The sequence below is a fragment of the Dipteris shenzhenensis genome, chromosome 3 (assembly GCF_047967505.1).
Source record: "Dipteris shenzhenensis isolate YYH24624 ecotype China chromosome 3, Dip_SZ_1.0, whole genome shotgun sequence".
NCBI lineage: Eukaryota > Viridiplantae > Streptophyta > Polypodiopsida > Gleicheniales > Dipteridaceae > Dipteris > Dipteris shenzhenensis.
This window is the reverse complement of record NC_141598.1, coordinates 8,396,549-8,423,234: the sequence shown is the minus strand read 5'-3', so window position 1 is coordinate 8,423,234 and position 26,686 is coordinate 8,396,549. Positions and strand designations below refer to the sequence as shown.

Genomic DNA, 26,686 nt, shown 5'->3' with positions numbered 1-26,686 from the left:
TTTCAGGATAGCAACCTTTGTACATTTCAAAGCCAGAAAAGTTTGGCTTGAGGCTGCTTCGGTATTAAGAAATGAATATGTGGCAAAGAAGCTTAGTGATGGCCTACAGCCAACTTCCAGACATCAGCTAGGCAAAATGCGATTGATAGATCAAACAGATTTACTAAATCTTTCCTCATGCGACAAGGCTTTATAAGCAGAACTAAATTCTCATTCCACAGCAGACATGTTGGAGCTTAATGCCATTTTTGGTCAGAAAGAACTTAGTTCCTTTAAAGTTACAATGTGCATATCCAAATACAGCTCAACACAATTTGTAGGAACTTTATAGAGCATAATCCCAACTATCATGATCCTACAACCAGAGCAAATCAGGGTATTTTCTGCCTGGACTTGGCCAACAAAAGCACTTGGGATTCTCAAAATCAAGCCTCTAATGAAAATATCAGCACTCGAATCTTATGCGTTCAAAAGTTTTGATCCATTCTGAATATCAACAATTCAGAGATAGAACAAGGAGCCAAAAGCAAAATGTCTCCCCTTTTATTTCGAATTTCAATTAGAGCATTTGTCTACCTGCAAAAATGTCAGCAGCATCATAAGCCAGCTGTGCTTAGTATCTTCTCCACATTAGATCCTCCGTGGAACTCTCTTTTGAAGCCTTTTCCATGCCATGAACGTAGTTGCACCAGCAAGTGTGTACCTGAAACATAGTCACAAGAAATGTTTTGTCTGTTTCGTTGTTTCGACAAGTTTCGTTTCGTTTCGTTTTGGCTTTTCGTAAGAAATGGATAGGTTTCGAATTGATATACCTAGATGAATCCAGGAACATTCCCAAACTCATCCTCTAAAAACACAACATAGTGCAGTTTCAATCTCACGAGAGTCACTCATAAGATTAAAAACCATAAACTCCATCACGCATAGTAGGGACTAGCTACTATAACATCCCCACTGACGTCATCAGTGCCCAACAGTGGGTGTAGACCATAGTATGAAAATATGCTCTCACACATACAAATCCACACACCCACACATACTTGAGCATCCATTTATACAAAGTCTTTGTACTGAGTTTCTGTCGGCACTCCGGAGGTGAAGGGCAAACTCAGCCATGACGAAGGCTAGCACTAAAGGTTTCGAATTGATACTTGATATATACCCTTATAGGGACAAAAAGATATGTTATATTTAAGTTAGAGTGAACAAAGAGAAATATAAGTCAAGATACTAAAAGGAAGTTCAAAACATGAACACCTTGGATTCTAGAAAAAGCGGGGCAAAAACTTTTATTTTGATTTGGGTGAAACAAAGGTTTCGTTGAGAGCGTTTCATCCTATTTCGAAACGTTTCGTCTGTTTCGCGTTTCGAGGTTTTGAAGAGGACGAAACGAGTTTTCATGTGACTATGACTTGAACATATTCAACATCCATCACAATGACAAACTGGCTACAGTAGCATCCTTGGCTTAAAAATCATGTTTTGCTCTCATATCTGGTACAAAATTTTAAAAAATAACATAAATATAGTCTTCTCTTGGGATTTTGGGGATTCAAGATTTTTAGCCCTGGTTCCATTTCTCCCCTTTGAGAAAAAAAAAAACAAGCAACATTATATATTTGAGGTACCACATTATCAAACAATACATGGGGCGAATGAGAAGAGTGCATAAAAAACTTGATTGCGGGGAACATCAATGAAGGTAATGGAGAGAGCAAGCATGTCGTCCTACAGAACAGCTCCTACAAATCTCTGGCACGAGGATATACTTTCAAACATATCCAATCTTACAAATTAATATATACCTAGATGAATCCAGGAACATTCCCAAACTCATCCTCTAAAAACACAACATAGTGCAGTTTCAATCTCATGATAGTCACTCACAAGGTTGAAAACCATAAACTCCATCATGCATAGCAGGGACTAGCTACTATGACATCCCCACTGACGTCATCAGCGCCCAACAGTGGGTGTCGACCATAGTATAAAAATATGCTCTCACACATACAAATCCACACACCCACACATACTTGAGCATCCATTTATACAAAGTCTTCGTACTGAGTTTCTGTCGGCACTCCGGAGGTGAAGGGCAGACTCAGCCATGATGAAGGCTAGCACTAAAGGAGAAGGCTAATCAAAAGGTAGTCCAAAATCTCTTCATTCAAGCCACAACTGCTTGTGAAGTCTAAACATTTTCATTTTAGTCTCTCCCCAACGAGCATCTAAATCTAAATCTAGCTGATAGGGCAACGCACCATTTAAGATACAAAGAATTATCACAATACCAGCAGGCCGCAACTTGGACGAAAACTTCACAAGGTGAAATTTGCATGTCCGCTAATACGGCAGAAGCATATACCTAGATGAATCCAAGAACATTCCCAAACTCATCCTCTAAAAACACAACATAGTGCAGTTTCAATCTCATGATAGTCACTCACAAGGTTGAAAACCATAAACTCCATCATGCATAGCAGGGACTAGCTACTATGACATCCCCATTGACGTCATCAGCGCCCAACAGTGGGTGTAGACCATAGTATAAAAATATGCTCTCACACATACAAATCCACACACCCACACATACTTGAGCATCCATTTATACAAAGTCTTCGTACTGAGTTCCTGTCGGCACTCCGGAGGTGAAGGGCAGACTCAGCCATGATGAAGGCTAGCACTAAAGGAGAAGGCTAATCAAAAGGTAGTCCAAAATCTCTTCATTCAAGCCACAACTGCTTGTGAAGTCTAAACATTTTCATTTTAGTCTCTCCCCAACGAGCATCTAAATCTAAATCTAGCTGATAGGGCAACGCACCATTTAAGATAGAAAGCATTATCACAATACCAGCAGGCCGCAACTTGGACGAAAACTTCACAAGGTGAAATTTGCATGTCCGCTAATACGGCGGAAGCATATACCTAGATGAATCCAGGAACATTCCCAAACTCATCCTCTAAAAACACAACATAGTGCAGTTTCAATCTCATGATAGTCACTCACAAGGTTGAAAACCATAAACTCCATCATGCATAGCAGGGACTAGCTACTATGACATCCCCACTGACGTCAGTGAAATTTTTTATAAAACAAGTGAAAGCACAAAGGAAAGAAGGGAGTTTGTAAGCGACTTTAAACAAAATTGTAAATAATCTAGAAAAACAAAAAACAAAAACAATTTAGTAAGCAAAGCTATGCTTATGTTCTCATCAGTACCCAACCATAAGCTGTTATCTGGATATCGAAAGAGAATCTCTTGTGTAAACCCTGTGCTTACTAGGCTTTGAAATCCCAACCCAAACAACAAAAACTTCGATAGAAAAAAGGAAGAAACAAAGCAAAAAATAAAGTGTGTGTGTGTGTGTGAGAGAGAGAGAGAGAGAAAGATTAATTAGGTTAAATATCCACCACACCACACAACAATTTTAAAAAAAAAACTAGTACTTACACAAGGGAATGAAGATAAACCAACGTACACAAAAGGAAATGTGTGGAGGGAGGGGAATTATAAAAGTATATATGAATAAATAAATAAATAAATAAACTAAACTAAACCAAACGGGTACCTAAGAGTACATGACCTCCAAAAATAGAACACACCTAAGAACTAAAAAGAATTCAACATATCATGGAACCGAGGACCTTTGCGGAAGCAAAGGGAATTCGCTAGTGGTGGGCTGACACTGACTCTGTGTGTGTGTGTGTGTGTGTGTGTGTGTGTGCGTGTGTCAAACAACTGGGTCTATCTCTGGTACTCTAAGGGGATCTGATCCAAAGTCAAGTAAACCCACATGTCTGCTCCCCGTACGTGCATTAAAGTCACCTAATAGGAGGATCTCCCCCTGCCTAGAGAACCTTGTGATATCATCATATATTGTCTCATATTGGTTGTGACTTCTGTGGTGACCTAATGCACATAGGATGGTGTGTTTGAGAGGAAGTAACATAGTACAATGAAAATCGGAACGTGTGTCAAGCAATTGAACACATATCCACATGTATCATGCATGCTCTTCCTTCAACATCACAGAAATATGCGGTTCATATGTGATCTAGAAAGAGCTACCATGCCTCCAGAGCCTCTTATCCTGCTGCCTCTCATCATCTCTGTCCTATAAGCCAAGTCCCTAGTGTATCCCATCACTATGGGTACCCTCTCTCTGGACTCTCATGTGTCTCAATGTAAAAGACAACATCTTTGTTAGTGTAGGTCTCTAAGAAACCTCTTTGATTGGACCAAAGGGTACCATTGCAGTTCCACACCGCCATACTCAATCTATGCTTTGCTCTCATCTCGTATGCCCAACATAATCATGTGCTGTCCATCTCCCCCTCTTCCTTTTCTTCCCTTTCCGCTCTTACTCAAATAATCACTTTGCCATCTCTGCAGGCAGCCCGTTTCCCCTCGTCTTGCTACCATCACACATACCATCTTCTCTCTTCAATGCTCTTGCTGCAAGATCCTAAGATCATCATCCAAAATGTCCTAATATCCTTCAGTGTTGCCCTCATACTTATAAGGGAGGACTTATTTGTTGCTGTAGTGAGACATTCTGAGGATGCACCACAGGTGACAGGATATGGACGACACTTATTGGAGATGGGAGCAGTATATGACTTGATCATAAATAACGGTCTCAGAGATGGCCGTCTTCTAGAGGACTCACTTGCTTTCCACATGGAGGGGCGCCATCACAGTGGACTACTTAATGGGCTCCCCAACCTTTGTGCCGAGAGCACAAAGGTTTGGGCTCCCCAACCTTTGTCCCTCCCCCCTCCACTTGACGTGGACCACTCCTATTTGGCATTCAGTGTTTCAATTGCCATGTCAACCACATGAGGAGATCCTCTTACCCCCACTCGTGTCAAGATACACTTTGACCATGCTCTTGATGTGGTCTATATGAACCACTTGTCTCATTTCTTCCTTCGAGGCGATGCAAACCTCGCCCATGCCTCAGACACTCTTGTATCAGTGGTTTAGGATGCCGCTTCCAAATTCTTCCCCACACGACTCAATCCCCCCAAATGGGAAGACGCCCCAGAACCCCATGGTTTGACGATGGGTGCCTAGAGATGAGATCTCACCTCATACGAGAGTGGGCTTTGGTGCACCTAACGACACTTGAGGCACAGTGGATCTCACGTCGCTAGACATGCCGTGCTTTTCTCTCACATACGATGGATGAGATGGTTTGATCCTTTCAAGAAGGGGACCCCACTATTGCATGGGGACTTCTCCCTGACACGAATGATGGGATATCTCATGGTGTATGCCCCAGGCACACCTTGGTTTCTATGTGTGTGTGCTAGAGGCACAGTTAGGTGCCCATAAGCACTGTTAGGTGGTGGTAGAAGTCACATAGGATGATTGAGAGAATCTAGGAGCAGATTGAGGAGATGATTGTGGAGCTCAGAGGTCATCAGTGATGTCAGTGATCATGTAAGAGGTGCCTACTTAAGGACCTCACCTTTCTTCATTCCATGAGCAAGAATTCTCAGTTTGTGTTCACTCCATGCTTTCCTTTCAGTTCACCAACAACGAAGACATCTATCTATCTCCATCACAGATCCAGGTGTCTGGCACACGTACGCGACATCACTTTATGAGGTCCCAATCCATGCACCACTTGACTTGTTCTCTTTGTCTAGGACCACCACATTCATTTTGTTGCGCACAAAATGTGTGAGCTGCATTGCGTCGGTTCCAGAACGAGAGAGCCCACGATCATGAAGGGCTGTGGACTAAACACTTTGCATACGGACAAAAGATCGTGGACTGAGCACTTTGCATACGAATAGAAGGTCTTAGCACAAAATTTCAATCATGTTGTAAGCCATGGCTTCCCCCCTCCTTTGAGTACCACTACCATTGTGCTGATACATGAGATCCCATTACTCTCATGATTGATCACACATTGGCCAAGATTTATGGATCAATATTAGAGAGAAAGAGATCGGCTCCTAGTAGAGACAAAGGACCGCGGGCTTTGGTACAAGCTAGGTTTCAGAGGTAGCATTCCATTGTTGACCACATCTTCACTCTACAAGACTATCATCAAGGAGGCGAGATCGAGATATTAGAAAGTCTACGCTTGCTTTGTAGACTTTCGGAAGGCCTTTGACACAATCCCACGATCCTACAAGATTAGGCGACTTCCAGAGATGTAGATCCCAGAGGACATGATTTGGGGGGCAATGAGTCTGTATGAGTCAGTCAAAGAAAGAGTATGCGTCCCTGGAGGCCTATCAAATTGGATTGAGAGCAAAGTGAAGCTAGGAAGTCCCCTCTCACCGACACTCTTTGGGCTCTACATTGATGGGATAACGACCTTCATTGATCACCTAAGAGGTGAGGGATTGTCGCTTGCTGATTTGATGATACAGATATTATTGTATACAAATGATATAATCCTCCTATTCTCCTCAGCAGTAGGGTTACAAAGACATCTAGAGGCCCTAGAGGGTTTTGCAACAAGAGAGACTTGATAGTCAACCTTGGCAAGGCAAAGGTTATGATTTTCAACACACGAGGTAGTACTTCATTGAGACAACTTCACTTATCAATAAGAGCCAGTGGAGATCATGCAGTCATACACTTATCTCGAGGCAGTCTCACGAGATCAATTTTCACAATGATTCACACAGCCAAGGCATGGCTTACACAAGGCTAGGGAGCTCTAGCCCCCGACTAGAGCAACTGTGCTTTTAGGCACAGTTTCGAGACCCTCGACGAAGGGATAGTTGTTTGATACACTAGTGAGGCTGACAACCATGTATGCAGCACTCTTCTAGGGAAGGGATGACCGATTGGCGGAGATTTGAGAGGCTACAAGTGATTATGGGGTACACGATGATTTGAAGTCAGCTCTCATTCCCCACCAGATAGTACACGCAGAGTTCATCATGATACCACTCCAAATTGATGCCATCTTCCAGACAGTGACATATCTTCACAGAGTTTGGGCTTTGCCTGGGGTTGGCATTAGAGTCATCCAAACAACTAGCCAAGAGAGGGATTAGCACGGCCTAGTATGCAAATGGATTGCTAGTCAGGTATTTAGATGGACCGACTCCCTCCCTTCCAGTACAGCTTGGATGCCCCATCCCCCATTCTTCACGAGATGGGATCAACTGTATTATATGCTTCGATCTACTCCAACTCTATACGTCACGGATTGGGGGACAGGGGTTCCCCACCAAGATCCATTCTATTGCAACCACTTTTTGAGAGTATTAAAGAATGGAAAGATTATCAGACCCCAATATGTCTCAGTCCCATCAGTTGAGAATCCAGATAGGGAGAGCCACATGCACACCTAGAGAGCAACGGATTTGCAACTTATGCACACTGGAAGAGGTGGAGACAGAGGAACAATTCCCTATGCACTTGCCCAAACTACTATGATATTTGTGGATTAAGGAGTAACTTGAATGACTGATCAACTTTGCGTTGGCCTCTATCTGATTGGGATGCAGAGACACCAAGAGACCCTATTGAGACAGACCAGACAGCAAGAGGTGACATTCCATGAGGGTAGAGACAGATCGAACACGGCAACATGTCACCGATTTCTATGCATTTGAGTCAACCTAGGGCATAGTGGAGTAGAGGAGGAGGAGATAGATGACATGAGAGCAAAGTGGATCAGTGGGAAGAGACGACGTAGAGTGATAGAGCCAAAGACATAGAGACCACGCATAATGCAAAGGGTTATTAGACATGCACGATGGAGGTCCAACCTATCTCAGAGGGGACCATCAGAGCTAAGGTGTCACTCTTGATATGGCTCACTGGATACAGAGATCATGAAGACCATGCCTCCCGCCATTGTAAGAGACGAGGTTTCTAGAACTTCTCGAACAAAAACGTCTGGGACTCGAACAAAAAGGTATAGGATCACATACTGCACTAGAAGTGAACTCAGTGGTTTTTGTGCATTGGATAGGGATACACAGTGCTCAAGGTCAAGCTATTGCTTCAAGCTTGTGTGAGGTGCCATATCATGGCTCGGCAAGAAGCAACCAACAGCTGTGCACTCTCCTTCAGAGAGGAAGAATACAAAGTGGCATGTTTAGCAATATGTGAGTCCTTTGAGCTTAGATGAATATTGGAGGACATGGGACTTCTTCAAGAGGAGGTGACAGAGAACATCTGTGACATCAGTAGTAGCATAGCGATTGCAAAGAACCCAGTATTTCATGCTCATACGAAGCATATACCATTTCATCTGAGATGACTAGGGATGAGATCGTGGAGCTGCTTCATAAGGATACCATTTCTGACATCTTCACGAAGGCTCTACCCAAAGAGTAGTTGGAGCCTCTCATTTGGCGCATGGGCATTCACCCACAATTGATTCATCGAGAGGAACCGACCTGTGGGCCTCCATATGAGGACTTGGATTTCTAGTAGACCGGTAGGAGCTGGGCTGTTGAGGCTGGTGTAGGCTCACCATTACGGCTGCACTGTAGGAAAGGTCACCTCCCCATCTGTAAGCCCCCAAATAAGGAGAGCATGGGAGAGGGAGACCTAGGGCAGAAGATGCCCAGAGAAGAGAGAGAGAGGGGGCTGACACATGGGCAGCACCTTACAAGAGAAGAAGGCTGCAAAGGACGGAACCTGTGGAAGAAGCAGAAGGCGGGGACAGCAAGCCCTAGATCTGACCTGGCAGGGCACGATGACATCAGCAGCAGTACGGTTCAGTACAGCGCTGCACACGTGACTGGAGAAGAGCTGGCAGAGGGCAGAACCAGCAGCAGCAGGGTGAACAGGCGCTGACATGGCTGGGGCCTGGTGGAGCAGCAAATGGGGCTGCCAGTGGGCAGAGGCATGCCTTAAATAGGCTGGGCCCTTGCCTAGATTGGAGGGCCAAAAGCCCTAGAAGTGTGGGCCAAAGGGCCCTAGTTTTGGAGCCCTTAAAGGGCTGGTTTTGGGGCAGACTGGTCGGCCCAAACAGACCAGCCAGTCGGCCCATTTAGGGCTGGTTGGTCGGTTACTTCAAGGGGCCCTTGGGGCCTATAAAAGCAGAGGCCACAGGCCTCATTTCATTATCCAGCATAGCCAGCAGTTCCAGGGCAGAAAGGAGCAGCAGGGAGCCTACTCTCTGGGCCTATCTATAGGAGGTGAGAGAGTGCAACAAGTGCTGCAGACTTAGCCAGGAAGAGGCTGGACCTTGGCTGTCTTCTAGGGCAGCAAGGTGCTGAGATCATCATCTTCTGGAGCAGCCATTCACAAGCAGGTTGGAGCAGTGGAATAGTTATCTTGGAGCCTACATTCAGGAGGACCAAGGGGACCTGTGTGCTGCAGACAAAGCTTGGCAGGGGCTGCCCACCTAGGCTGTTTCACAGGCAGTAAGGTGGAGAAGAACACACGGGACGGAAAGTCTACAGAAGCTCGAGGTGGAGCACGCGGGCTCGAGTCTAGAGATAGCCGGCAGATAGGAGGACCTTGTGGTTAGATCAGAGGACCACACCATTGGTGGGACTCTGGATCTATCTCTTTTGTATTGTGTCCATAGTTTTGGATGGAAATATATAAGTTTTGGTGGTTTCTATATCTGGCTAGTTCATTGTCTATTGATGAGTCTGCACACCTATTTTATGCACACAAGTAAAGAAGTTTGTGATTCCAGACCCCACACCACACTGTGTGAGCTCCTGGGCATTACTATAAGTCTTCCGCTGTGCGTACCCTCTATTGGGTAAATTTCTAACATGGTATCAAAGCCCAAGTAGGAGGCTCACAGGTGTGGGAGCCTGAAGGTAGGGACCTTGCTGAAGGACGACCCTGATTCAGAAGCTCTTGGGAATCGACTTCCACGACTGGAGGATTGTGCCCTTGCGAGAAGGAGGGTGACTCAAGTTCAATCAGGTGTGTTTAAAGTTCGCGGTCCAGGTTATCTAGAGATGTACTTTTGTTGCAGACCTTGGCAAAGGAAGGACGGGTTGAAACAGACCCTCAGAGCATGGTGCGTGGAAGACTCCAAGTTGTTCACTCATTATGAGGGGGACAACTGGAAGATCGTGACGGTTGGTTTGCTCAAGTTCACAGGCGGGAACGTGACTGAAGGAGGTGGTGCCAAGAGGTGCTACCAAAGATGGACCTGTGTACTAGGATGGTGTACGAAAGCGGAACCGGACCTGGTGGAGCAGGAGCCACTGGATGAAAAGCCAGGAAAATATTTCGACATCGAAAAGTTCCAGAGGACTACGACCAAGGAGTTACTGGAGCATCTTCATCGACGTGTTGGCATTGGGCCGAGATGAGTCGGTGAGAGGGGGTGTTGGAAAGGTCACCTCCCCATCTGTAAGCCCCCAAATGAGGAGAGCATGGGAGAGGGAGACCTAGGGCAGAAGATGCCTAGAGAAGAGAGAGAGAGGGGGCTGCCACATGGGCAGCACCTCACAAGAGAAGAAGGCTGCAAAGGACGGAACCTGTGGAAGGAGCAAAAGGCGGGGACAGCAAGCCCTAGATCTCACCTGGCAGGGCACGATGACGTCAGCAGCAGTACGGTTCAGTACAGCGCTGCACACATGATTGGAGAAGAGCCTGGCAGAGGGCAGAACCAGCAGCAGCAGGGTGAACAGGCGCTGACATGGCTGGGGCCTGGTGGAGCAGCAAATGGGGCTGCCAGTGGGCAGAGGCATGCCTTAAATAGGCTGGGCCCTTGCCTAGATTGGAGGGTCAAAAGCCCTAGAAGTGTGGGCCAAAGGGCCCTAGTTTTGGAGCCCTTAAAGGGCTGGTTTTGGGGCAGACTGGTCGGCCCAAACAGACCAGCCAGTCGGCCCATTTAGGGCTGGCTGGTCGGTTACTTCAAGGGGCCCTTGGGGCCTATAAAAGCAGAGGCCACAGGCCTCATTTCATTATCCAGCATAGCCAGCAGTTCCAGGGCAGAAAGGAGCAGCAGGGAGCCTACTCTCTGAGCCTATCTACAGGAGGTGAGAGAGTGCAACAAGTGCTGCAGACTTAGCCAGGAAGAGGCTGGACCTTGGCTGTCTTCTAGGGCAGCAAGGTGCTGAGATCATCATCTTCTAGAGCAGCCATTCACAAGCAGGTTGGAGCAGAGGAACAATTATCTTGAAGCCTACATTCAAGAGGACCAAGGGGACCTGTGTGCTACAGACAAAGCTTGGCAGGGGCTGCCCACCTAGGCTGATTCACAGGCAGTAAGGTGGAGAAGAACACACTGGACGGAAAGTCTACAGAAGCTCGAGGTGGAGCACGCGGGCTCGAGTCTAGAGATAGCCGGCAGATAGGAGAAGGACCTTGTGGTTAGATCAGAGGACCACACCATTGGTGGGACTCTGGATCTATCTCTTTTGTATTGTGTCCATAGTTTTGGACGGAAATATATAAGTTTTGGTGGTTTCTATATCTGGCTGGTTCATTGTCTATCGATGAGTCTGCACACTTATTTTAGGCACATAAGTAAAGAAGTTTGTGATTCCAGACCCCACACCACACTGTGTGAGCTCCTGGGCATTACTATAAGTCTTCCGTTGTGCGTACCCTCTGTTGGGTAAATTTCTAACATGCACCGCCTGGGAAGGAGCTGAATCTGTGGCTGTCACGGGCCTAAATTGGTATTAGAGCTTCAGGTTCTTTCCTTGGAGAGAGGGTTATCCTTTTTTTTTTTGGTATACATTGGTATCAGAGCTTCAGATTCTTTCCTGAGACAGAGAGTTATCCCTTCTTTTTTTTTTTGCATTTGGTTTGTATCCCGGACTAGTGGTAGTACCATACTCCATTAGCCGTTCCCTAGGCTCCCCAATTGGGAGGAGTGATTGCACCACCAGACAGAGCTGCAGGAACTGTCGCAATCGGGCTGGAGCTGTGTGCGCAGAAGAACAGCAGGTAGAGGCCACTGGCAGGGCCTATTTATAGCACTGGCAGTGGTTGGGGTAGTCTATAGCAGATCTGCAGGCCCAACAGACTAAAGTTGGCCAGTTCCAGTCTGTACAACCTACAGACCAAGGCCGGTCAGCAGCCGGCTGTTCCAGGGCTGGAATCAGCCTATAAAAACCGCCTCGCATAGTCTCCACATTGTGCAGCATCACTGAATCCTTTTCTTTTATCAGGCGCGTGGACTTGAGAGAGTGTAGAGTGTTCTACTTTTGTGATCTCAAACATTGTAAAATCACCCTGATTACAGTTTTGTGCCCAGCCCCTTTATTTGGAAGCTTGGTGCTCTGTTGTGAGCAGGTTTTCCCACATTAGTGTATTAATAAAGTCTGAATTCTCTCTCTATCTTCTTTTCTTCTATCTGTATCTACTCTCTTGCGTGAGGCTTTCATTATTGAGTGCATTAGAGTGCTTGGAAAGAGTTCATTAGTTTGTTCTTCTGTGTGTGAGGTTTGAGTGATTCAGACTTCTATTCTTTGACATGGTATCAGGGCCAATGTTGGAACTTTTGTTTTCAATCTGAAGGAAGGAGTCCCTCCAAGTTCGAAGGTGATCCTGATTCAAAGAAAGGTGTGTGCTGCGCTTATTTGGTTGCCTTATTTGGTTGCTATAGTAAAGACTTGTTCTCTTTCACAGTAGGCACATCAGAACAGGAAGGAGGAGGCCAAGCCCAAGGAGGAGTCCAACATGACTACAGGAGAGCTTTTCGTAGTCATTGAGCATTGCTCAGCTCATGCGGCGAGGGAAGGCAAGCAAGGCTGGTATGTGTGTTGGAAAAGTCACCTCCCCATCTGTAAGCCCCCATATGAGGAGAGTGAGGGGGAGGTGTCCTTAGGGTTAGGGCTGCCACATCGGCAGCATATTGGCTGCCATGTGGGCAGCATAATCACAGACAAAAGAGTGAATATGGGGCTGCCACATGGGCTGCCATGTTGGCAGCACAAAGGGGTTCATACCTGACAGATCTGGAGCTCTCGCGAGGCCAAGGACAGTGTGCATTTGCCACATCAGTACAGGCCAAGGTAGACAAGGAGTCAAGGAAGGTTGTGAAGACATTCTGCACTAACAGAGGGGGGGGGGGGGGGGGATTTTTCGACGCTTCCTCTAAGAAGAACGGAGTCAAAAGGCTGCTTACTGCAGCCTGCACATCTCAGCAAAATGGAGAACTATGTCATATTGAAAATGGGGTTGACCATGATTAGGAGGAAGAACCTCTCAAAAGCATATTGTGGTGAGGCAATTAATATAGCCATGCACATCCTGAACAAGTTAAAGACAAAGGCAGTTGAAGACAAGACACCTTATGAAGTCTACTATGGTAAGAAACGTATCATTTCATATTTAAAGGTTTTTGTTCTAACGCCTATGTACATGTGCATAAAAATGAAAGGAAGAAGCTTGATTCCAAGAGCTGGAAGCATGAATATTTCGGGTATAGTAAAGAGTCAAAAGGATATCGTCTCTACAACCAGGACAAGAAACATATAAGCAAGAATGTTACCTTCACAGAGACGGAGTCCCAACCAAGGAGGTGATACAACAAGCTCCACGAAAAACCCCACCAATACCCAGGTTGGCAATTAAGGAATATGATGAGTTCGAAGAGTCAGAGCCAGAGCAAGGGGCACCAAAACCACCTAAGAAGCCACCAACAACAGAGAAGGAGCTTCCACAGCGTTATGTGAGTACGTTGTAGGAGTCTCAAGTGATAGAACTACTTGAGCAAGTTTTGGGGTAAGGAGACCTCAACCAAAAGGAGAAGTTGCGGTTGAGATGGATTCTCGAAGATATGGACGTGCTTTAGGAGCATGGAATGGTGATCATGTGTGACAATGTCACAAGAAACGCGTTTCGAGATTTTGACAGACGTTTCGTCTAGAAACGTGTAAAATTAGTATTTTATATAAATTATAAAAATAATGCATTTTTTATTTAAAAAAACTCACGTTTCTTCACGTTTTTCTGCCCGAAACGCGTTTTCTGGTGACAGAGATGTGTGACAATCATAGCTGCATTGCCATTGCAAAGAACCCCGTGTTCCATCCACGGACAAAGCACAACGAGGTCCATTACTGATTCATTCGGGGGCTCATCGTCAATGAGATTGTGGAGTTGATATACTATCCAGCCACTAACAACAATTCAGATGTTTTCACGAATTCACTTCCAAGGGACCAACTGGGGCACCTCATTCAATGGACGAGGATTGGCATTGACAAAAGGTCAATAGACTGTAGGAGGTTAGGGTTACCTCGACCAAAGGATTGCGTGTTGCTAAGGTGTGAGGTAGTGGCAATCTCCCATGCAGGTTTGGACGTGGTTATTTGTGCATGGCTCTACCTTTGAGCTCCTAATGGTTCGAGGTCGAGACTCTTCTCCATGAGAGTCATCTTCAGGATTTCAAGGATGACTTTGTGACCTCGAGTGACGATGATAGGCTCTACACGGTGGCAAGGTTGTGTTGAGGCAGTTCTCTTCTCCATATAGGGCTGGGCATGTGTCGCCTGAGTGTGTGTGTAAGCACATCAGCTTCATCTAGTTCAGTTGCGTGTGTCGCAGAGGGAATTCTTCTCAGGTGTCTCTCTGGAATACTGCGTGTGTCACAGTCTGTAATACACAGCCGGAAGACAGCTGCACAAAACTGGAATATGTTAGAAACCTTTTTCAGGTCGAGAGTCAAGAAGTCGAAGATCATGTTGAAACAGAACTCTTTGCACTTCAAGTGGGTGATGAAGATTCTCTAGGAACTCATCTCAACAGGATGCAGTCGAGTCAAGCAACTTAATGCTTTGGGAGCGCAAGTGGATGATCATGATGTCAAGGCCATCCTCCTTACCAGCCTTCACAAAGGTACAATGAGCTGGTCACAACTCACAATACTACAGGTAAATTCAGATGCACTTACTTTTCAAGATGTGGTTGCAATGTTGCTTAGTGAAGAAAGGAGAGTAGAGTTGAGCACTGCAAGGCACCAGAGACCATGCCTATGCAATCAAAGGCAAAAGAAAGAATAAAGACAATGGTGGCAAGAAGATCATGATAGTTTGCTGTGGACGTGAGGAGAAGAATTGCTACAAGAAATCGTATGATGCCAAAAACAAAGAAGCCAGCAGTTCAAAAGCATATTTGGTTAATGGAGAACATGCGAATCTGTGTGCCAGTGCGAGACACCACCAATAATTGATGTAGACAAAGATTATGCATTCTGAAGCGACAGGTTGAGGTCGACATTTTGGGTTCGTTTGATGTCTTTCTTTTTCTGTTAGTGGATCTTTCCCCACTCAGTTTATGGGGGGGTGTTAGGATTATTTAATTCTAGTAAACTGTGAGGGGAGAGGTTTGTGTTGCTAAGGTGTGAGGTAGTGGCCACTTGGCAATCTTCCATGCAGGTTTGTATGTGGTTGCTTGTGCACTGGTGGCAAGAAGATCATGATAGTTTGCGGGTACTGTGGACGTGAAGGCCATGAGGAGAAGAATTGCTACAAGAAATCGTATGATGCCAAAAACAAAGAAGCCAGCAGTTCAAAAGCATATTTGGTTAATGGAGAACATGCGAATCCGTATGCCAGTGCGAGACACCACCAGTAATTGATGTAGACAAAATTTATGCATTCTGAAGCGACAGGTTGAGGTTGACGTTTTGGGTTTGTTTGATGTCTTTCTTTTTCTGTTAGTGGATCTTTCCCCACTCAGTTTATGGGGGGGTGTTAGGATTATTTAGTTCTAGTAAACTGTGAGGGGAGAGGTTTGTGTTGCTAAGGTGTGAGGTAGTGGCCACTTGGCAATCTTCCATGCAGGTTTGTATGTGGTTGCTTGTGCATGGCTCTACCTTTTGACTCCTACTGGTTTGAGGTCGAGACTCTTCTCCGCGAGAAATGTCTCCAGGATTTTAGGGAGGACTTTGTGACCTGTTGCAGCTTACTGGAGCTGCGTGACGATGATAGGCTCTCAGCACTGGCAAGGTCGTGTGAGGTGGTTCTCTTCTCCATCTAGGGCTGGGCCTGTGTGTGTGTGTGTGTAAGCAGAGCAGCTTCATCTGGTTCAGCTGCATGTGTCGCAGGGAATCCTTTTCAGGTGTCTCTGGAGTACTGCGTGTGTCGCAGTTTGTCATACACAGCAGGTGTGTCTTCTTGAGCGACTGGGGGTCTCCTTTCCTCATTTTATGCAGTTCAGTTGCTACACACTTGTTGTAAGCCTGTGTGGCATATTCTCCAAGTCTGTAGAACTCCATAACAAGCCCTGTAGGGATGCGTGGAGGTGTTTTAGTCTTTGAGTCATCAATATATTTGCAGTGTGTTGTTTTGGCGTGATATTCATCTCAGATTACTGCTTGTGAGCATTCTCTTGTGGTTATAAATCTCGTCTTTGAATCCCAACATTGCGCAGCACGCTGGACCAACTCGGAGGATGTTTGCACTGGACAGAGCTGCAGGAACAGGCTGGAGTTGGTCTGCACAGGAGAACAGCAGGTAGAGGCCACTTTCAGGCCTATTATAGCCCTGGCAGTAGTCGGGGCTGTTGGAAAGGTCACCTCCCCATCTGTAAGCCCCCATATGAGGAGAGCATGGGGGGGGTGACACATGAGCAGCAGCATGGCTGCCATGTGGACAAGAATCAAAGAGATGGAAGGTACTTAGAGCTAGGATGGATCTGCAGCGGCAAAAGGCGAAGCAGTAGCCAGCACATGGGACCCAGAATAAGAGGCGATCACATGGCGGAGACATCTGCAGGGTGTACAGCTCTGTACGGCGCTGGAGAAGGGCCTGGCAGAGGCGCAATTATGGCGGGATGTGCAGAATGGATACGCGCAGATGTGGAGCATGTTTTGGACCTGTTTGGAGGCCCTGGTTTAGGGCTGGAGACAGGGCACCCAGGTGGGCAGGAGCAGCAGCAAGGAGGGCTGCAAGGGACTGGGCATATTTATAGCCCACACAGGACAGCCAGGAAGGCCTGCATAGGGGCTGTACCCCTGCCTTGAAGTGTGGGCCAAAGGCCCTAGAAAAGTGAACCCCACATCGGCATTTATGGCAAAACAGGTCGGCCAGGTTAGGTCTTCCTGGTTAGTTTTTGCCAGCCCCTTGGGGGCCTATAAAAGGAGGGCCTCCAGGCCCTCATTCATTATCTTCTGGAGCAGCCTTTCACAAGCAGTTTAGAGCAGTGGAGCAGCTGTCTTGGGGCCTACATTCAGGAGGACCAAGAGGACCTGTATGCTGCAGACAAAGGTTGAAAGGGGCTGCCTACCTAGGCTGACACACAGGGCAGCAAGGTTGAGAAGATCATTCTGGACAGAAAGTCTACAGACGCTCGAGATGGAGCACGCAGGCTCGAGTCTAGAGATAGCTGGCAGATAGGAGAAGGACCTTGTGGTAAGATCAGAGGTGGTACCACACCATTGGTGGGACTTGGGATCTATCTCTTTTGTATTGTGTCCATAGCTTTGGACGGAAATATATTATTTTGATGGTTTCTGTATCTGGCTGGTTCATTGTGTATTGATGAGTCTGCACATCTATGTGATGCACATTAAGCTAAGAAGTTTGTGATTCCACACCCTGTGAGCTCCTGCTGTGCGTACCCTCTGTTGGTCCATTTCTAACAGGGGCAGTCTGTATCAGATCTGCACGCCCAACAGACTGTACAACCCACAGACCAAGTCAGGTCAGCAGCGGCTGTTCCAGGGCTGGAATCAGCCTATAAAAACCCCCTCCCATAGTCTCCACATTGTGCAACATCACGAAGCCTTTTGTACAGGCAGTGTTTTGTGCCCAGCCCTCTGTCGTGAGATGGTTTTCCCACATCAGTGGATGAACAAAGTCTGAGTTCTCTCTCTATCTTCTTCTCTTCTATCTGCTGTCTACTATCTGAGAGTGAGGCTTTCACTAGCGAGTACATCTAGAGTGCGTGGAAAGAGTTCATCAGTTCATTCTGCTGTGTGTGAGGTTTAAGTGATCCAGACTTCTATTGTCTAACACATATCTAAAAGCTACAAAATGCAGCCCAAAAAGAGATCTCAACTTGAACAGGATTGTGTATACATTCTTAGAGTTCAAGAAAAAGACAACCTCATTATCATTACTTGACTGATATCGAGGGTTTGCACCACAACAACTTTTAGCAGTACACCTGAATATTCCAGATAGATTAACATCATCAGATTCCATGACAGAACCTTACCATGTAAATGCATAGCTCACGTGGTCTTGAGGCATGACTGATGAGCGAATGAGTGCATCTGGATCCTTTGGGTCTGGATATTCTTTCGCTTTGAAGGTGTCCTCCTCTCGCAAAGCTTCTATGTAGATGGTATCTTCTGGAAGGTTGACAGCACGAGCCATTGCAGGAACATCCACATAAAACCACTGTCCAGCTTCAGGTTCATTTGAAGGTACAAACATGTTTGGATTCTCACTGCCTCTTATCACACCAACCACCTTGGTAGTATTCACTTTCGGATTTGAATCCTAATCAAAGCAAATAAAATAGAAAATTAAGACCGACTGAACTCCAAAAACGTTCATACAACAAACACAACCTACAAAGTATTAAAATTCTATAGTTCATCTTTTCTTTTACATGAAAAGCATCTGCTCGAAAGTCGTACCCCTGCTGTGCCCTAAGAAGCACCAGAAATAGTGACACTCACCTCCAAGACTTCGTGTTTCCTGCGCCACCAAAATTTGAAAAAAACTTTGGTATCCTTTTCTTTTGCAGGAGAATCATCTGTTCTGGAGTTGCTCTCTGATTTACGTTCAGACTTAGCATTGCGCCAGCCTCCAGGAACCCAACCACGATTGACTAATACAGGGACCTGCACACTAACAAAAGCATGCTTTTGTAAATCACCAAATCTACGTGCTCGTCCTGATTAAAATCTAGCAGCACCCACCTCTTTGGACATAGCAGAATAAGGCTCTCAACAATTACTACTGTAATTGACCCAGAAACAACACTGCTTCAAATGCAGTCAACTGTTCAAAGTTGAAAAATAGGTAGCAAAGGAAAAAGATGTCAAGTGTGTGTACAAGTGTGCAAATGTGGATGCATGTGCCTATGCAAGAGGGCCATGTGCATTCATCCAATGGGCCTTTTACTAGAGATATGGTGGTCCCACAAGGCAAGTTTCATGCACAAGGGATTGCAGTATGCACATACGCCTAGAGATGACTAACCATCAGCTGGCTGACAAGTGCTCATTGATTTGCAAACCTATTGTTTATCATTACTTTTATAGGCTCTATAAGAGCTATATGAACATATATCTAGCTCAGACATTGAAAAGCCATAAGTTTGCAATCCCATCAGGTTTACGATCTAGCCTCTCCACAAATTGTGTGGACCTAGTTTAGCCCATTTTCATGTATAAGCAGGAAAATTTGCCGAATGAATGCAAAATTTTATCTTTCACAAGAGTAGCACATAGGCTTACCTACTATTCTATTGGCAATGGAGAGTGGGCAAGTACAAAGGAAAGTTTGGAAGCTCGCTTGAAGTCTTATGGACCATTTCAAATTTAACAAAAAAGTAAAAAAAAAGTAAACGATGCAACGTTTCATTAACATTTAGCAGCTAATTGAGGCCTACATAATGCTTTCCTTGTCAATTTATTGAAGCATTATGTCACTCCGATTTCAGAAAAACAACCAAAAGTTGAAGATGATGTTGAAATCCAAACACACGAGCACATCTTGTGGCATAAAGACATATCTCTTTAAGATTAGGCATTCACGCATGACAGATGGATAATGTTTAGACATGTCTTTTCTAATTGGGTACCCTTAGGAGGCCCTTCAGTTAGCTTGCATCCACACAGTTGCTCCTTTCAATCAAGTAAAACTGCTTCAAGGATGAAGGGATATATGTTGGCATTTTTTGTGCTACAACTATTTCATATTATGTGCACATGTTGCCGATATTAAGTAGAGGTTTCCTTATTAAAGATTCTACAGGACTCGAGGGCCAATTCATCATCAGTTTCATGTCATTGACGACGTTTTTAACATTCACTCTGCCATCAAACACCCCTTGATATTTGTTGGTGAGATTGGCTAGTGCACATGATGGATTTGTCGCTCAAGAATTAAAAATATAGCTTAGCACACGTGTTAGGCTAGTGCACATTTAGTCTAGAGCACTCGCACATGTTAGGATGCACAAGAGAAAATTTTGGGTGAAATCGAAATCTCAAGCTTCACCTATGAGCCTTAGATAGATCCTATGTTTAGCTTTCTAAACATAATTAATCAAATGCAAATGTAGAGGACATGGGGCAAACTTGTATAAGTCTCACTACAAAACTCAACCTATAACTAAGGGTCAAGGTCTGTTCTTTAGTTGAACTAATCATAATCAATATAGGTTGCCACATGTCACAATGTACATAGCTTAGCTGCTCGTCTATGCTTTTGGGTTAGCTTTATAGCTTTTAGGTTAAGCTTGGCAAGTGACTATCTTCCTTCTCCCCCTCTTCTCACACACAAATCTACCTTGCTTTCTCTCCATCTCTTTCCTTTCAACTTCTCGCTCCCACAACATACAAGACAGCCATATCCCCTTGCATGTTTTTGCTCTTCTCACTCAGGTTGCTCTAAATCTTAAACCCTTTTCAACAATGCATGCCGCACTCTCTCCTCTTCCCTCCTATCTTAAAATCGCTGCAACGATATCTCTCATGATGAACTTATGCTTTTCTCACACTTGTTTCTTTTAAGTTGCAATACTCTAAGCTAGCCACTTTGTCACAATCGTCCCTCAGCTCCTGAAGTTGTAACATGCAAGCAAGGAATTTCTATCACTATTGAACCTACATCTACATCATGGCCTGCATCATAGCAACCATGGTTGATGGAGGTACCTATGCCTCCGATGGTAGAGGTGCTACTGGTGGAGGTATTGGTGGCGGGGTTTCCTCCTAAGTTGAAGCCTAATCTTCCTCCATGCCGGGGTTCGACTGTTCCTCGAGACTCATGGTCATCTTGTCGAAGCGTGTCGTCACGATGCATTGGCTATGCTACCTGGATCCTAGAGATCTCCTATCGAAAGGGAAGGATGGAAAGAAGTCATGGAGAGGCTATCTGAGGTAGAAGACATCTTGGATGTCCTACTTCTATTCTCTACCCCTTGTTGTTTCTCACAATCTCAGGGAAATTTTTTGAAGCTCTAATACCAAAGTAAAGGGCTAGGTACTTGGCACATTCTCCCACTAATTATGCACCTTCTAAGTGCGGAAGCATGAAATGTTGTGTGGGGGGGGGAGAAAGAGAGAGAGATGTATTACCATCTTCGGGAGGCCCCTTGGGCCTATGAGACAAAGTTTAATAACAGAGTAGCTCATACAAGCCACTATGGGCTGAAGCCGAGGGCTCAATAAGGCCCTTTGATGAGTACTATAGTAAACTATAGCTCAAAGTCAAAACTCAAAACTAGTACTCAATCTCAGAGTCAAAATACATAACCAGGTGCCATGGTGGCTCTCCTGTGAGCTGCAAAAATATCTTGTGTTTTTTCTACCGAGTCATCTCTCTCTGTGGCGGGGAGTGTGGTCTCCGCCCCCTAAGTCTGTGATGTATAGAGCTAGAGTAGGCCCAACCATATAATACGATTGATCTCACCCGGTGGAAGCAAGGGATCAGGGGCATTCAAGTTGTACTAAAAGAGAGGGAGACGGTCCATCTCAATATCCTGACTACCAAACCATCTCAACATATGTGTGCATCAGGTCATGCTAACTCCACTCTCAGCTAGTTGCATAGATGGCTCTAGTGCCAACATTAGTAGTCTCCCTCTAGGTGAGGCCCAAGCCTTGTGAAGATAAGTGACTGTCTGAAAGATGGCATCGATCTGGAGTGGTGTAATGGCGAACTCTGCCTCTACGATCTGGTAGGGGACTAAGGGCTTGCTCCGAATCATCTTAGATCCCATAATCACTTGCAGCCTCTCAAAGTGCCGCCACCCGATCGTTGAAAGGTCACTCCCCAGAAGCGTGTTGCGTACATGGCTATCGGTCTCACCAATGTGTCAAATAGCCATCCCTTTGTTCAGGGTGTCTTGAAAATGTGATTGAAAGCATAACCGCTCTAGCCGAGCTAGAGCTCCTTGTCATCATCCTCGTGTTGCGTGTCAATGGAAATATGAGAAACGACGGGTGAAGACGGAGTTTCCGACCCGAGCCGACACAGCAGAACAAGAAACGGCAATATGGTGCAATTTATGTGTAAAGGTTCGGGGAAGCTAGCGGCATACTCAAGGAGACGGAGGTTGCAATGACAGGACACCAACCACTCCAATTGTGCCATGCTCAATCTGTGTCTCTTCTGTGTGGAAGAGGGCTGAAGTGCTCCAATTCCTCTCACAAGGACCCAAATTGAAGTCCTGTGAAAGACCTCGTATAGCAAGGCATTTCTTCCACATAATCCATTCAAGCAAAGACAGACATCAATAACTTATTCTTTATACACCTTAAAACTCCTTAAAAGTTAACTAGTGAAGTTGTCTCTTACCAAAGAAGGAGCACAGTTGCCATATTTCTCCCACCACGAGACACGTTGCAACTGTCTCTCTCGGAGCCTCGCTATAGGTCAACCAAATGAGAGGCTATGATTGCAAAGCAATAGAAGATCATCCTCCAATCTTCTTTGCATATGCACATCACTACCCGTCCACCTTTGTATGTATTGTTGCATCTCCTCCTCAAACTCCTCAATTTCATATTGGTCTTGAGCGCGCCATAGGGGATGCAATACATGTGCCACCACATGGATCGGATGGTGAAACCAATTCCACCTCTCATTCCATACTGCACAAATATCCTAGACTCGAAAGCACACCAGAACATACAAAGTTCACACATAAACTAACATTTGCAGCAATGAGATTTAATAGTAATTTAGTGAATACTTATCAATAAATTGTAGTCTTACTTGCCGGGCAATAGAAAAGTGTTTTTGTTGAGGGCCTCTCCAATCTTGTCTGTAAACTTGTACAAGATCCCTAACGTGCTTCCCTCCATGTCCGTGATGCAAAGCACCGTGTGGATATTATTAACAGCTTTGACTAATGCCTCCGCCTCATGCCACTAAGCTTCATCCATGATCGTGCATGCAAATTCGAAACTTCGCATGGGCTCTATCATCCCAACCATTCCACTCCCGAGACAACCCCATGCGTAGCAAGCCCTGGTGCACTCACACGAGCCTCTCCACCACTTTGAACATGTAAGCAAACCTCGTGGCTGAAAGTTTCAATAGCTTAAGGTCATTGTAAGCCTGATAGAGGCTGAGGATTTTGGGTCTTTTCGTGACAAACTTCACGATAATGCCGTCCAATGGAGAAGATGGCACCAATCCAAGCTATCTTTCCTAGGTCTTCGATCAAAAGATCAAGGCAATGTGAGACACAAGTATCCACACAATCTTTGGAAACTCATCTTCTAACATCTCATTCATAGCCAGACAATTGCTAGCATTAGTTGTCGCTAATTGCACCACGTTCTCTGCACCTCTCTCCAAGATGGCTACACACGCGGTTCCAAATGTACAATCCCGTACACTTGCGGCAGTGGAGGCATCTATGGCTCTCACGAACATGGTCCCCTTGCAAGAAGACACCAAAATGTTGTACACTCCTCTTGCCGCACCTCATCATCCATCGATAAGAGTGTACTCGTATCCTCTTTTAAAGTTCCATTTGTTCTTCCACATATGTCCTCTCTCTTCTTAGCTCTCTTGTCCTTAAGGCTTCATATGTAGGCTCTTCCCATTCATACCCAATGCAACTAACAGCTCTCATGGCCTTTTTCCATCGCAAAGTCTTCGCTACATGAAAGGGTATCGCACATTGTATGAAGAGCTCCGTGAGCTCACTAGTGGCCTACTTAACTACCTGCTTTTGTATGCGTGCATGAATACTAGACCTTTATAATGAACCTCTTAGTATCCACACTACACGATCCATGTGGCAAGGTTGTCCTCGTAGCACTTGGACCCACGCTCGATGTTGTTGATGCCCCTCTACTTCTCTTTGAACCTAATGTGCTAGCATCATCCAATGGCTCCGTGGCCTCGAGCTCTTCTTCATCTTCATTTGTTAAGGCCATACAATTATGCTTTCATTCTTGAAGGCCAGCTTTCATAGCATGAGGCACAAACTCACAAGGTCCTATATCCTTGTTGGGAACACCCGCTAGATGGTCTTTCATCCATGTGACAGACCCCATTTTGCTTATGCCACAATAGTTACATCTCTACTTATTGGAGCCACCACCTCCCGCATAACTATCGATGTGGAAGGCATGTCTCCAATAAGCATCTTTTGGCATTGTGGACACTGGAGAGGAGTAGGTAATAGGAAAAGGAGGAGGAGGAGGAGGAGGAGTGAGAGTAGGAGTAGGAGGAGAAAGACTCCAGGAGAAGGATGGAGAGGAGGAGGAGTATGAGGAGAAGGGGGGGAGAGTATGGAGAGAAAAAGGAGGGAGAACAAGAGAATGAGGAGAGTAGGATGGAGAGGCTGAAGTAGGAGATCTATCGTGCAGGATCATATCTGAATGGCGAAGATGCTGTCCAAGCTAAGGATTTCTTATAGAAACACCTACCTCAGTGGTACATGCTGAAAAGACAACTGGGCAGATGGATGATGCATGTGTGCGCTTTGTAGGCAACGGTAGAACACGTATTCTGGCAATGACTAAATGTCAAATCACTGTGGTTGATTATTAAGGCTGCCATTGCAGGTGCAATCTAGCGAAGCCATTGCACGCTGGGTGACACGCGCTCAGAAAGACTTCTCTGTAAGAGAAAGGATGTGGTCGTGTTTGCCTCGGTTTTGCTTAACATGGTGTGTAATAAGCCTTGACAAAGATCAAGACAGCTCTCTACCTCGCTTATAAATTTTTTCTCCATTAGTCAATACGATTTTCTGGTCATCCCGAAAAAACAAAGAATTACAGTAATAGAATACATCCAATAGAGAGGTATGCATGATGCTAAACTTACAGTGTCTGTAATGCAAATATAAACCGCATACCTCCCGCCCTCCTCTTGCATTGGAAGCAGAGGAGTCAACAAAAAGTAACCCCTCTCAGTTACACCATGAGTGCTTCGTCCACGAGGCCCTAAAAAAATAGACTTGTCTTCAGCGTAAATTCCTTCGCATTGGACTCTCCTGTATTCTAAAGATTGTAGAACATCTTTCTGTGCATCCTGCTTGTCAGCAGTTTCTTGCAAAGAGTGAGAAGGAGCCGAACTGAGCGCCAACTCAAGTGGAACGATGTCTTCTCTTAATCTATTTCGCCGATAATCAAGAAGTTCCATCTGCGTACGGGGGCATCCGTGGAAATGATCAATAGCTGCTGCTGAGATCCGAAGCACAGGGAGCTCATCTTACAAAAATCAGCTTTGCAATTAGGTACCTTCCATTGACGTCGTTTGAGCTGCCACGTACCAAGGCCGAACGTGGCAAGTCCTGGGATGAATAGCAATAGCACCGACCATCCCCACTTCTCCTCCTCTGAAACGTGAGGGCTTAAGCAAAAATCAGGAACGCAAGAGGCAGACTGCCCTGAAAGAAAGCGGAAGAAAAGACGCATCGATTCTTCAAACAAGATGCAATGGCAGTCTGATCGATGGCAAAGGATGTACTCACTTGGAGAAGCGGCGAAAGATGCAGGGGGAGGCTCCAACGTATGGCGAAGAGTGAAAGACGAAGTAGTGAAGAGGCGGTTTCGAGGGAGCAAGGAGGGAGACAATCCGTCACTGTGGACGCGCAAGATTCTTGAAGCAGGCCTGAGGCTGGTGGACATGGCGAGTGCAAATGGCTACCAAGGGACGGACACGAGACAAGCTTGGCATGGAGGCAAGCAATGGTGTTATTCTAACACATACTCTCTCTCTCTCTCTCTCTCGTGATGTGGTAGAGTTTTACAATCAAGTTTGATTTGGTGACTTGTCATGAGGATTGCAACTCACATGTTGGACAATGATCTCTAACACTATGGTTAGGAATTGACATGATCTATAGGCCAAATTCAGATAGTGGAAGTGGAATCCTCAATGGAATCTAAAGTAGGAGGCTATTGAGAGCTTAATCATGCATCAAACCCTTGTGAATAAATGTGCAACTTTGTGGGGACAAAACATTCTCTCCTATTGAAGGAAAACTAAGTCTGTTGTAGAATTGAACATATAAAACCAACATTTGTGAGTATTTCTCTATGGCTTGATATACCTTGTGTTCTCCAAGGCATTGATGCTTGCATGCTTGCCATGGCTACTGATAAAGTTGTGGAAAAGCAAGGTGACCTTTTGCTATATGAGATACAACATTATTATGGGCTATTAGAAGCAATTGAGAAGGCACACTTGATAACAAATCAAAGTATCTCATTGAATTTTGTGTCAATAGGACCGATCCCTTTCTGGCTAAATATCAATTTTTCTTTGCATCTTTACAGCAATCATTTTATGATTGTCTACATGCGTGGTACTTAGATTATCTCACCTTTTTGTCATATAATGATGTCTTTTGATGTTTGTAGATGGTTGTACCTTTCTTTGAGATTGTTTTTGGTAACAGAATGACAACTAGATTGTACCAAGAAAAATGTGTATGTGTGTGTGTGTGTGCACGTGCGTATGTATGTGTTATGTAAGCCTATCAACATACCCTACTTTTAACTTCCACGCAAAAGACAAATGTATTCCACATAATATAAAGAGAAGGATGAGGTATGAAAAGATATAAGCTCATAAGGATGGATTCCTTCCTCTTTACGCCAAGGTTTTTTT

At 45.2% G+C, this 26,686-nt stretch overlaps 1 protein-coding gene across 1 annotated transcript; it reads right to left on the bottom strand.

Moving 5' to 3' along the window:
• Positions 1 to 439: 439 nt before the first annotated feature.
• LOC147903312 (surfeit locus protein 1-like) lies at positions 440 to 25,796 on the bottom strand. Its single transcript, XM_087372732.1, has 6 exons — positions 25,545 to 25,796; positions 25,312 to 25,409; positions 24,927 to 25,213; positions 18,553 to 18,724; positions 18,084 to 18,370; positions 440 to 703 (listed from the first exon to the last, which is right to left on the bottom strand). Exons 1-6 carry the CDS (start codon positions 25,699 to 25,701, stop codon positions 631 to 633), a joined length of 1,074 nt encoding a protein of 357 aa, XP_087228858.1. The 5' UTR covers positions 25,702 to 25,796; the 3' UTR covers positions 440 to 630.
• Between the last annotated feature and the right edge of the window lie 890 nt (positions 25,797 to 26,686).

What these genes read in the sequence shown, in the direction of transcription:
- LOC147903312 (XM_087372732.1), bottom strand. Translation starts at nt 25,701, where the DNA reads ATGTCCACCAGCCTCAGGCCTGCTTCAAGAATCTTGCGCGTCCACAGT. An exon ending in ATCTTTCGCCGCTTCTCCAA is followed by an intron (nt 25,410 to 25,544) that starts GTGAGTACATCC and finishes CTCACGTTTCAG; the next exon opens with AGGAGGAGAAGTGGGGATGG. An exon ending in ATGCAAGAGGAGGGCGGGAG is followed by an intron (nt 18,725 to 24,926) that starts GTATGCGGTTTA and finishes TGCTTTTGTTAG; the next exon opens with TGTGCAGGTCCCTGTATTAG.